The sequence below is a fragment of the Pteropus medius genome, unplaced genomic scaffold (assembly GCF_902729225.1).
Source record: "Pteropus medius unplaced genomic scaffold, Ma_sr-lr_union100, whole genome shotgun sequence".
Lineage (NCBI taxonomy): Eukaryota > Metazoa > Chordata > Mammalia > Chiroptera > Pteropodidae > Pteropus > Pteropus medius.
Window position 1 is genome coordinate 6,421,276 of NW_024349798.1, and position 12,807 is coordinate 6,434,082.

At 42.2% G+C, this 12,807-nt stretch overlaps 1 protein-coding gene across 6 annotated transcripts in view; it reads right to left on the minus strand.

Annotated features, from left to right (window-relative positions):
- Positions 1-12,807, minus strand: part of GLYR1 (glyoxylate reductase 1 homolog) — a 32,559-nt gene that overhangs the window by 3,324 nt on the left and 16,428 nt on the right. For 3 of the 6 annotated variants that reach the window (XM_039885271.1, XM_039885267.1, XM_039885272.1), the window contains exons 7-15: positions 12,181-12,237; positions 11,391-11,441; positions 11,226-11,299; positions 8,612-8,711; positions 5,358-5,468; positions 4,136-4,237; positions 3,243-3,405; positions 2,772-2,951; positions 2,312-2,436 (exon numbers count right to left, since the gene is read on the minus strand). In XM_039885271.1, the coding sequence (XP_039741205.1) occupies positions 2,312-2,436; positions 2,772-2,951; positions 3,243-3,405; positions 4,136-4,237; positions 5,358-5,468; positions 8,612-8,711; positions 11,226-11,299; positions 11,391-11,441; positions 12,181-12,237 (963 nt within the window). The remainder of the gene's footprint in view (positions 1-2,311; positions 2,437-2,771; positions 2,952-3,242; positions 3,406-4,135; positions 4,238-5,357; positions 5,469-8,611; positions 8,712-11,225; positions 11,300-11,390; positions 11,442-12,180; positions 12,238-12,807) is intronic. The other 3 variants (XM_039885270.1, XM_039885269.1, XM_039885268.1) reach the window with 3 other exon arrangements.

The window sequence follows — 12,807 nt, forward strand, 5'->3', positions numbered from 1 at the left end:
AAAAAAAGCCACTGTAACACAAAGGACATCTGTACCCTAAAGCAGGGGTTCTCTACCTGGGGTGGTTTTGCCCCACAAGGGACATCTGATAATGTCTGGAGATATTTTCTATCAACTGAGGGACTGCTGCAGGCATCTAGGCAATGCTGCTAAACATCCTGCAATGCACAGGACAGATCCCATAACAAAATGTCAATAGTGCCCAGGTTGAGAAACCCTGCCTTAAAGGATGCTGGATATAGAAATGAATCTACGTTTTAGGTGAAAAGGTATAATATTAACTCTAAGTAGGCCATTAAAGAGCAGAGATGGAAGAAAAATAATGCATCATTAAAAAGCCAATAGATAAAATGGAATCCTAAAAAATATTCAAATAACACAAGAGAAGGCAAGAAAGGAGGAACTAACAAACAAAAGCCAGAGGGGACAAACAGCAATCAAATGATAAAATGGTACCTCTGAATCCAACCACACATCAACAGACTTCCAGATATAATAAATGTTAATTTTATTAATCTTCTCAACCAGCTCTTTTGTTGCATTAATTTTTCTATTGTCTTTTTGTTCTCGATTTCATTTAATTCTGCTCTTATTTTGATTATTTCCTTCCTTCTGCTGACTTTGGGCTTCATTTGTTCTTTTTCTAGTTTTTCTAGATGTAACGTTAGGTTATTTGGGCTTGTTCTTGTTTCTTGAGATAGGCCTAAGACAGACTAAATGTTAATAAACTAGTAAACTTTAAAATCTAAACAGTAGAGACAGCCTTAGAGTTGTACCATCCAAATGGCCAGAAAGTGCCATGCTCCACTGAGAAATCAACCAAAATGTCTGTTTACAAACTAACGAATCAGGGTAGAGGCAAGTCGGAAATCACCTCATAGAGAAGTGTTGCCAACACAAGCTACACATAAAGACAAGCTTGTCAACAACAAAAAAATGATAAAATACATGAGGAATTCTACTGCTTAGAAAGAACCCACAAGAAAAACAAACAGGAGAAACCTGAAAGAGTGAAATAAGCTATTTCACTGAGCTATTCAGATAAGAAAGAGAAAGACATAGAATTTAGGAAGAGATTATAAACTATGAAAAAGCAGGTCAGAAAAAAGTAGTTTGTTTTTTTTTAACTTCTTTGCTGGGATAAGCTATTTGAGACCTGTATTTAACTTGAATGAAAATGTGTATCAGCTTATAGCACTTGAAGCTGCAGCTTCTAAAATACATGAATCTATGTGTTTCATAATATGTTTTTATTGTAACTATTGGTAAAGACAAATATTGCTCAATTTTTTTTTTAAGATTACATTTCTATCAGGTTGAGATAAGAAAGCTGAACTAAAACACTATTTTCAAAAAGTACATGTGGAGCTGCTTAATACATCATCCAAAACAATGCTAATGACTAAATACTCCAATAGGCAGATATTGTCAGACTGGATAAAAATGCAAGCCCCAATTACAGACTGTCTACAAAAGATACAATTTAAATATAAAGACACAAGTTGAAAGTAAATGGATGGAAAAAGATAGCCCATGAAAACAGTAAGCATGAGAAGGCTATAGCAGCTATACTAATTCAGACAACAGACTTCAAGACAAAGATCAAGAGGAACATTTCATAATAATGAAAGGGTAAATGCATCAGGAAAACATGAGCATAAATGGCCAAGAGCATAAATGGCCAAGAGCCTAATAACAAAAGTTTCAAAGGCATTAAGCAAAATGGACAGAATTAAAGAGAAACAGGCAATCCCACAATCACAGCTGGAGACTTTAACATTCCTCTCTCAGCAACTAAAAGAACCAGAGAGAAAGGTCAGCAAAGATGATCTGAAAAACACTACTGACCATCTTGACCTAATTGGTATCTGGAGAACACAGCACCTAACAACTGCAGAACAGTCTTGTGAAGTCCACATGGCACACTCAATAAGACAGACCATCTGCTGGGCCACAAAACAAGTCCAAATAAATTTTAAGAGTTAAAAATCATATTCTTTGACCACAAAAAGAGATATTTTAGAAATCAATAACCATTAGACATCTAGAAAAACCCTAAATATGATAAACTTTTATATAATCCCTAGGTTAAAGAAGGAATCACAAGGGAAGTAAGCATGACTCCAAAGGTAGTGTCTGGCTCTGAATGCTCCTGTTAGAAAAGGCAGGTGTAAAATCAACCAGCTAAGATTCCCCCTTGAGAAGTTGTACAGGGAGCAAAGAAAAGTCAAAATAAGTAGAAGGGTGGAATAATAGAAAAACAAAGAGAAGGCTGCTGGGACTTGTGCCACTTCCTCTTTAAGTTAGTTACCTCATTGGCTGCAGCTGCCATAGGAGTTGGATGGTTGACGGCATCGCCCAGTGCAATGGCTAAGCGAAGATCCTTCTGAATGTATTTCAGGTAGAAATCAGGCTTAAAGTTTCCTTGCAGGATATCTGAAGAGGGAAAGCCACTTAGTAGAAAAATTAAAAGGACCCTAAATAAGAAACCACCTGCAGTACCATCAGAGTTCAACATCTAGCATTTCTTTCCCCTTAGACACTGAAAATACAAGTTCCCAGCTCACAGCCCCAAATCCCATCCGTGGTCTGTGTATGGACCCCCTTTCACCTGGGGAATGGACTGACTAGAAAGGATGCATCTTTCATACCCAATGAGCCCCTGAAGAAGAGACTTTTGTGACAGCTGCCTGACTCAGTTCCAATCAAAAAATAATAATAATAATAATAAAATAAAATAAAAAAAGCAAGAGAGGCCCAAAGCAACTTACTTTGGCACTTCTGGTCCAGGAAGATGCTGGCCAACTGTCCTTGATTGAGGATGTCCAAGAGTGTCTGCTGGGACTGGCCTGTCACTTGGGCCAGGGTCAGCCCCTCAGCGATGGTGGCCATGAAGCTCCCCTGGACCATGTTCACGATCAGCATCATCTTGGCTGCATTGCCAACCTCACCTGCCCAGGGCAAAGAATCATGGTCACTTTCCAAGAATCCTGCAGGAGGGGACTTTTTGCCCACTGTCAACCCTGCTCAGACCCACCTCTACACCCAGGGAAGTCCCCATTCACCTGCCCCCGACAGAACTGGCTCTGACCCTTCTGGCTCTTCCTCCTTCCAGGCACTGACTGTGCAAGTCAAAGAAAACCTTCCCATGGGGGCCCCAGGCAGAGAGGCCGTGCGGGATTGACGCTGTCATCAGTGCGGTCTAGTGGGGATGTGGCCCGACAGATGGGCAGATATGTTACCTAGAAAGAAGGAGGTCTTCCCCATTGCCTGGAAGCAGCTGCTGCAGTCCTCATACAAGCCCCTGTCTCCGGCTGCTAAGATCACCAACATTCCATCATTAGACAGCTGCTGATTCCCTGAGACTGGGGCTTCCAGAAAGCGGCCCCCCCGGGACACAATCACCTGGAAAGGAAAGTCAGAGCTTCTGGAGGCTTTGCCTCTATCAGGGATCTCAGGCAGGGAGCAAGGAGCGCCCATGGGTGTGGTACTCCACACCGGGGCCCGAAAGCTGACATCTGTACCAAGGTGCTAGACTAACACCATGGGAGGGTCAGCAGACTGTCCTCCAACAGACACCTGAATCCCACGCAATAAACAGAGAGAGGCTGGGCCCTCCTCATAAACTCTTGTCGGCTCTGCATTTCTTACAAAGACCAAAGACTATAACCATACATGGCTGTGCCAACTGCTTGGCCGACCATACCTCCCACGGACACCACCCTTCCCTGACTTTACCCACCCTCAGAACACACACGGGCCAGAAGTCACCACCCTCTTACTTGGGCCCAGCAGCTCAGGGAGGAGGAATACTCTGCTAGTGTCAAATGTAGATGATGTTTAAACCAAAAAGGCTGTGCTGGCAGCCTGGACTGCTTCTCATTATGAGGCTGGCAGCTACAGGACCTGATGCCCATCTCAGCAGGGCAGCGCCTCTCCTCTCATGGCCACTCAGACTAGCTCAGCTTTGAAGGCAGAAAGTGAAGACAGACTAGTCCCAAGGCTACTGGCCTCTCCTCTCCTCTCTGGCTTTGGCTCTAGAGTAACCAGGTTGCCCAAACCTGGGCGTGGTCAGCCTGGGTTTTGGGCTCCAACCAAAAGGATGCTGGAGGGCCAGCCCAAACAAGGCCACTACCTGGGCCAGCTCGGTGACTGTGTCAGCATCCACTGTTGACATGTCCACGTAGCACTTCCCAGGGCGAATCCCCTGCAGAACACCACTGGGGCCCAGCACCAGCTGTGGGGACACAAGGGAGAAGCAATAGCCCAGGCCCCCGACAAGACACCCAGGAGCCCCTTAGACCTAAAATCGAAATCCTTTTGCTTTTTTATTTTATTTATTTTTTTTTATGGTGACATTGGTTAATGAAATCCAGTAAGTTTCATCTGTATACTTTAATAGTATATATATACACACACACACACACACACACACACACACATATATATACATACATATATATATATATATATATAGAGAAATATATATATATATATATATATATATATATATTTACACTGTGTGTTCACCTCCCATAGTTAGATTTCTTTCTGTCACCACATATTTGACCCCCTTTACCCTAGCTACCCCATTCCTTCCCACCCTCTGGTAACCACTAGTCTACAGTCCGTGTTCATGAGTCTGTTTGTTTGTCCTGTTCCTTTGTTGTTTTTAGGTTTATATCCTACATATAAGTGATATCATGTGATTTACAACTTTTTCTGTCTATCTTATTTTGCTTAGCATAATTATCTCAATCTTTTGGCTTTTTCAAAGGCTCATTTCCTGACTAAGACTGAAAAGGAAAGAGCAAGTAAATAAGGGAAAGAAAAGTATTTTCTATTATGTTTTCATTTGTCTTTGAAAAGAATATGTTTCTTTTTATTAAAAACCTCCCATTTAAAAGACAGAACCTCAGTGCTTATATTTTGGGACTTCTTTGGATTTACTTGGATTAGACTAGTCACCAGTTTAACAAGATGATTATTGCACTTGAACTTTTAAAACATACACATACAGTGATAGGTAAACATAGGAACTTGGCACATGAACCAAAAGCACACTCAGCCCTGAAGTTTCCAGCTTCACAAAAATACCTGGCGCCCATCAGGAACCATTTCAGCACAGACCTCAGGGACCCTAGTCATTTTCATGCTTTGTTCTGAATTAAAGGAAGTCTGTATTCAATGCATGCAAACACCCTTCACAATGGGAGATGGCCACCCAGATGGGAAAGTCAACCCCCTCATCCCCCAACATGCAGACACTCACTCCGTGTGCAGGGGAGAAGGGGAGGAGGCCAGCCAGCTTTCCTGGCCACAACCTGAGACGCTGAGGGGAGGGAGGGGATCCTTACGTCCTTGGCCGCCTTTGGATCCGACACACAGGCAAAAGTGATGTCACAAGTTGAAACGACTTCAGCGGGGGTTCTTCCTAGGCGGGCCCCCTCCTGGATGAACAAATCACACTGCAAAAGTCACAGATCCCAATGTGAGCTGCAGGCAGTGCACAATAAACATGCCAGCCAGGCCAGAGACACAGTGCTCAGTTCTCCTGGCTGGCTTCCCAAAGCAGGAGGCCAAAGCTGAGGCTGGGACCCCAGGACAAGAGAGTTGGTGGTCTGACTTCTTGAGGGAAGTAGATGGGGCCTCTTAAGGCCTGTCTTGTGTTTTGGCACACCTGGTGCCTAGAATGATGTTCTACTTCACAGTAAGCACAAAATAAGTGTCTGCTGAAGGATTCCTATTTGAAGAACAGGACGTGAACAGTACCTCTCTGAGGCTCTGTGTGGCTGTCTTGGTTGTGGCAAAATCACCCAGTTCCCTGTGCTATTGGCACTGTGCTAGGGAAGCAGGGCTGGGGCTAGGGTGTTTACTGAGATGTTTCTGGGCATCTAAAATCAGTAATTTTTCTTTTCTGAGATTTAAAATCACCCAGAACATCTCCTAACAAAACGCATCATTAATATTTCAGTGTATCTCCTTTATCTAAAGCATTTAAAAAATTAGCATTTTAGAATAATTTGATCCTATTTCATATTTTGTACCCAATTTTTAATATTGTGCAAATTTACATTTATCCATATTGTAGTCTTTCATAATCATCGTTTATAATGAAGGCTACAGAATATTCCATCGAGAGATATATCTAGATTTACCTAATGGTTCCCTTACAGTTCAGTATCTGGCCTGCTTTTAATTATAAGTGACTCCAACAAACATCTTCATGTATAATACTTTTCTACATTTTGAATTTAGGTCTCTGTAAACAGAATAAACAGTTTCCAAATAGTTTTACAGCTCTTAATAAATGTGGACAAGTCGTTTTCCAACAGGGCTGAGTAAATTTATAATGATAACCAGCAAGGTCTCAAATCACCAGCACTGAGTATATCATTTAAAAATAACAAATAAGCATCCATAAATACATTAAAATTTTACCCTACTTGATGATTTAACCAGCTCAAAATAGCACCTTTTGTTTTGATACATTTTGATTACTCTTGGTTACTAAATCTTTTTAATATACTTGTTTCTTCTTTCCTGAGCTATTTTTCACCTTAGAGTTATCAAACTATGTTTCCTATAATCAACATATTACCCTTTTCCTAACATATTATCCTTTTCTTATCATGTTTGCTATAAGCACTTTTAGTTGCATAACTTTCAAGTGTTTTTGCTGTGGGGAGCATTAAAAAAATTACTCATTTTTTTCTTTAGTGATTTTGATTGCATCTAGGCTTAGAAAGATCTATTTTAATATTTAATTTTATTTTCTTCTGGTTTTTACTTTTGAAAAAAAATAATTTCATAATCTATTTGGAATGTATTTTAGTGTACGGTAAGAAGTGAGATTAGTATTTCCTCAAATTTCACCAGTTGTGCTAAACATAACCTGTTGACTGACCCTTCTTCTGTCTCATTAATTCACAGTGAGCTACCTCTCTCAGAGGAAGGCCTAGGCTTTCTGGTCCATCTGGTGGGTCTGCATCTTTACTGTAACATGCATGCATCTAAGTCTTTTAGTATATAGCTTTACATTGTTTTAACCTTTGTGAGAGATCTCATCACTTTTTCTTTTCCGACAATTTAAAAAGGTTTCCTCTATTTCTAGAAGAACCAGATAATCATTTTTAAAATGCTTATTAAAATTCCATGGGGCCTGTCATAAGGATTAAATGGCTTTTTAAAGATCATATTTACTATATAATTTGTGCCAGGCACTGTGCTGAGTACTTCTCATTTATCGTCTCATTTAACTTTCCAAACTCTGTCTGTGAAGCTGGGGCTTTTACTTTCATCATTTTACAGGCAAGGAATCCAATGCTGAGGGAGGTAAACTATCTTGCTGAAGAGGGCAAGTAGCAAGGTGTGACCTGGATTTAGGTCTGATGGATTCCAAACCCAAGTTCTACTTGCTTTGCTCTATTGCTTTCCCGTAAATTAATCTGGAAAAAATGGCCTTATTTATTACATTTAAGCTTTCTAATCAAGATTAACAGGATGACCAAAGGCACTTTTATACAAGGGGAATGTACTTATAAGCAAACACTCTGGTTCTCCTGATGTTCTGCAACTGTGCACCTCGAAAATTCCCGGTTACCCTAGCCTTGAATCATAAACTATCCTGTCAATGGGGCCTCTGAGATCTCAATTCCCAACTGAGGTCTCTGCAGTACCTACCCAATGCCAGCACCTGAAGCCCAAATCCCTGAGCACGGCATTCAGTGCCCTTTTCCCCAGGACCCTTCGACTCTCCAAACAGATCCCTGTTATTCTTGAAAAGGATTTTGTTTTGGCAAAGTGGGGTCCTCTCTCTTTCCCTTTGTTCCTGGCAAGCACAGTGCTTTAGTTTTTTGGTACTCAGGCTATAATTCTTTACCTTTTCCTGGATGAGAATCTGACAGGAGCCAGGGCTATTTTCCATTACAAAAGCTGTACATTCATAGCCTTGGAATTCCATATCAGGGCTTGTGCAGACCCCTTTGAAGCCGTGGACCGCCATCTTAGGTTAAGAACTTATAAATCTGTCCTGACCAATACGGTAGCCACTAGCCTAAGGGGACTGTTTAAATTTAAGGGAAATAAAATTAAAAATTCATTTTTTCAGTTGACTATCCTTGATTCAAGTGTTCAAGAGCCACATGTGGCTCATGGCTACAACACTAACACTGGACAGTGTGGATACAGATCATCACTGCACAGTGAACTGCACAGTGCTGTTAATATAATCCAAATGACAGAATACGGCGTAGCCAGTGAAAAGGATGAAGCAGATCTATCTATATGCACTCCTCATTGATGAATTCATAGCACACACATTTCCATGGGTATGGAAAAAAGGATGCAAAAACCTAATGCGAGCTAGCTCAGGTAATGGCAGGGAGGGGGAATTTTCACTTCATTTTATACCCCTAGGTGTTTTTAAATGTTTAGTTTTTATACTAACATCCTAAACTTATTTATTTACATCTCTACCTGCCTGAACTAAGAACTTGGCTTCTATTCCACTGCATGCAGAACGCAGACAGTCCCATCCTTAGTTACCCCAACTCCATGGGTCAGGGCTCAGTCCAATCCCGTTCAATAAGCACCACTCATTGATGCTTACTTTCTCTGCAGTCCGGTTCCAGACAGTCACCGTGTGGCCCATTTTCAGCAAGTTGGAGACAATGCCACTTCCCATGAGGCCGAGGCCCAAAAATCCTATCCTGAAAAAGAGAAAGAATGATTAGTTTGGGGTGGAGTGGGAGGGACAAGGTGAGGTATCCAGAACACAGTGCGGACTCTATTTCCTCATAAACCTGGGGTGGGACCTCAGACCACTAGAAACACCGCTCCGCAGTGTGCTGAGAATGCTGACACCACGACTGCAAAGCCAGCAGTGGCACATGCAGATTGCACCTTTTCTTATTATTTCATTATTTAAAAGTCCCTAAATTTAAATAGGCATTTCTAAACCTAAACTACCACAAAAAGAAGTTTGACTCATGGTTTAGCGCAAGTCTTCCAAACTGTTTCCTCACTGCTTTGACAGAAGCAGAATTGGCTTACAATTCTGTGACAGCAGGAAAGCAGACAACTGTCTCCAGCTCTTGCAAGGCTTTCAAGTGTTAGGCCTTTAGGTGCCACTTTAAGCACATCGGGATCCGTGACAAGTAACTTGATGTGTCAGAGCCAGCCACCTTCAAGTGCAGGAGTCAGGGTGCCAGTCGTCCTCTCCCTTGCCTGGCTCCAAACCTGTACTACCTTTGCATTCTTCCTATTAGGAGACAGGCCTTGCCCCTCTCCTTCAAAGCGTCACCTGAGCTTTGGAGTCAACTGTTCCCAACAGTTGCATGAGTTCTTCCCATGTTTGTCTTCTCCCCCACCTCTGTGGTCCCCTGGCCTGTCCTTCTCTGCTCTCTGCCAGGCCTGTCTAACTGAGGCCCATTATGATCCTTCTGACTAAAGCACTCAGATGGACGTACTCTGCTTACTTTCACTTCCTACAGCCTGTTCTTTCCTGCAACCCTGAGAACCTGGGACTATTAGCTACAACTTTTACAGATGATTTTATCTGTATCTGGTCCAAATGTCTTTTCTTAGTTCCTACACTTTTATCTTTCATGGCAGGTAGCAGGGCTTAACACTGCTTCTTCATTTCTTATTACATGCTCTAGTTTCCAACATGGGTGTTCTCTCAGCTCTAGACATCCTCTGTAGCTTCTCTACTTTAACCTGTGTTATCTTTTGAATATTTCCAGTCTCCTAGGAGTCACACCCATAGCCACCTCTGCAAACTGGCTCTTGTACTGTTTCTTCTAATCCTTGCTGGATAACACACTTCTCACACTCACTCTGTCCCAGCCTGCTCTAAGTCATTTGAATCAAATATTGAAAATGGAACCCATCACCTTCTTCACCAAATGGCACCCCTGCCCAGTAAGTTTCAAGCCGAAACAAGGAGATCATTTGTTATTCACACAGCTTTCTGAATAGTGCAAGTTTTCCCTATGATTCTAAATCATGAGGACTAATCCTGTTTCCATCTCTTGGTGTTCTAGAGATGGCCTGGGGATGAAGCTTCCAAACTGGCCTGGGGATGAAGCTTCCAAATTTTTAATGTGGCAACTGACATTCTCTCATGGTGTCCCTGGGACAAGGTGGAGAATGTGGACTAAGTGAACTGAGAACAATATAGGTGGTTTGCTTTGTTGTTGCCTTCACACTCATGTTAAAAAAAAAAAGGTCTAAGTGGGCAATATAGGCCTTGGGTGAAAGCACTGGGACTCTGTTGTCATGTTGTCAACCCATCCCAGCCTTTTGCTTTTTTTTTAAACCAATACAATCCTCATTAAATGAATGGCACTCATCTCTCTTTTCATTAGCACATAACATGCCTCTATCTCCTTTTCTGTACAAAAGGACGTGCACCCAAAATAATTGGTAGAATAGTGGTTTCAACAGCACAAAAAATTATGAAAAGATGCACTGTTTTTAGTCTGAAAAAGAACCTTTTTGAAGACATAGCCAGGAAATTCAGACTTGGCTCTCTTGCTCAAGAGAATGCTCCTTCTCAGCAAAGAACCCTTTTCATCAACACAACTCTTAAAACACAACTGGCCGGCAAAGGTGAGTATAGGTGCAAGCTAAGGTTTGGGGACCACAGTCAAGGCTCTCCCACCTGAGTGGGACAGACAGCAGCAGGCAGGTGCACAAGAAAGACCAGGAGGCAACAACAGGGAGAGCCAGGGAGTGCAGGAAGACAGGGTTTATTCCAAATATCTTCATCTCTTGCTCCCCACCTATGCTTGTCACAGTTCTCCTTAGCCAGTGGTTCTTAAAGTGTAGTCTTTTGACCAGCAGCAGCGGTAGCATATAACTGGGAACTTGTCCAAAATGCAAATTTTCAGGCTCCACTTCAGACCTACTGACTGGGAAAACCCCAGGGGTGGGCCCAGCGATCAGTGCCTTACTAGTGGCCTTCCAGGTGATTGAGGCACAGGAAGTCTGAGAACCATGGAACCAAATGTTCACTGCTCGAAGACTTACCAGTGAGCTAGGAAGTCAACCTCACTGTACAGTTAAGTCAATTTACTCCTAGGCAAATCATCATCAGTGAGAATTACAACTTTCCCCCTCTCTTTCCATTCAGTGCTGGTAATGGCTGGGGTATAACCCTTGGGGTCATCACTCTCCAGCAGAACCAGAGCCACAGGAAGCCTTTTTGCCAAAAGTCCTACTTTTTGTCTGTGGGTGTGATGCTGCCATTCACAGCCGTGCTGTCTGCTGCCTGGATAGAAGTGGACCCAGTCTCCTAGGGAAAGGAAGCACAAATCATCATGTCATTCTGTCCATGGCAAGGCCCTGGTGGAAGATAAAAATGAGGAGGCCTGGAACCTACATACCTCTTCACATATTTTCAACTTCTTTGTGATTGCCTGGTAACAGACAGCTGGCTAATAAAGAGGGAAGAATAGAGAACATTTATTAAACTGAATGTTTAACCAGGCTTCATTATAATTTATCTAAAAAGATAGGCCTAACGTGAGATGTTAACATAAACATCTAATTTGGTGTCCAATGTTACCGAACTTCCAGATGACACATTAGAATGTTAATACACATTATCTCATTCAATTCTCCACACAACTCTACAAAGTTCTTTTGCTGATGACACTGAGAGTCAGAGGTATTAAGTCACATGCCGAGAATTACAGAGCTGGTCAGTGTAACAGGCCTAGGAATCCGGCTCTGTCCAACTCCAAAGCCACATCCCATTAGCAGATCCTATCGAGGCTCGGCCTAACCCATGGCCCTGGAGACACTGTGTGAAACTTTCTCTCCCTATCTAAAGGGCCACGGAGACTGTCTGGGCCAGTGAGCCTAAGAATGCATCTACCCAGCAGCACAGGCTACCTCACAGGCGGCTGACAGCTCACAAGATTTGGTTTCTGCCCTAGACTCTAACGGCAACCACAAATTTCTCAAGCACGCAGCTGACTAGTTTTAAAAGCTTTTGAGGGAATTTATTTTTAATCTTGACAACATGTGATACATGAGTATGCCTCTATGTGCTCTGGGCAGTGGTACAGGCAGAGCCTAACTTTTCAGACTGTAAGGTGAGGTTCCAATGGAGCAACATTCTCTGGCAGGCCAGCCCCTGAACAAGGATCAAGAACTTGAAGAACAACTCACCTTCTCGGTTTGGCTGAGCAGGAAGTGATGGAAATGAGGGTCTGCATCTTTAACAGGCTGAAACCAGAAAATGATTAAATAATACAAGTTATCTTCCATCAAAGGTCACTTCCTTCTGCCTGGTAACTGAATTCTCCTCTGGCTGAAACATCCCTGGCAGTTGGTCTCAATTTTACAACTGCCTGGAAACTCTTTTCCTGTTGTTAGTCTAAGCTTTTTATAAATCTCTGTTCCAGCTATGGGAAAACTGGCTTCAAGTGGAAAAGAATAGGTATTTCTGCCAGGCTGGTACACAAATTATTCCCATAACACTGTGGGAAAATATTTAAAAGGCATACTAGTATTTTTAAAGTCCAACTTTCATCAGTCACATTGGATAGCCCAGCAGATGAAGCCAAATCAATTTTGAGGACTCTCTTCCAATTTTAGGGTTTTGGCCTACTTTTGTCTGGTGTCAGATCCTTGAGTGCCTTGTCTCATTGAGGATAGATATTAATAAGTGCCAATGATTGAAGGACTTTCAAGGGCTTTTCACAATTAGGCCCAGTAACAAAGAAAAGGTGTATCTATACCAACAATAGAATAATGTGTGGCTACAAAACATTAATGTATTATATACAGACAGTG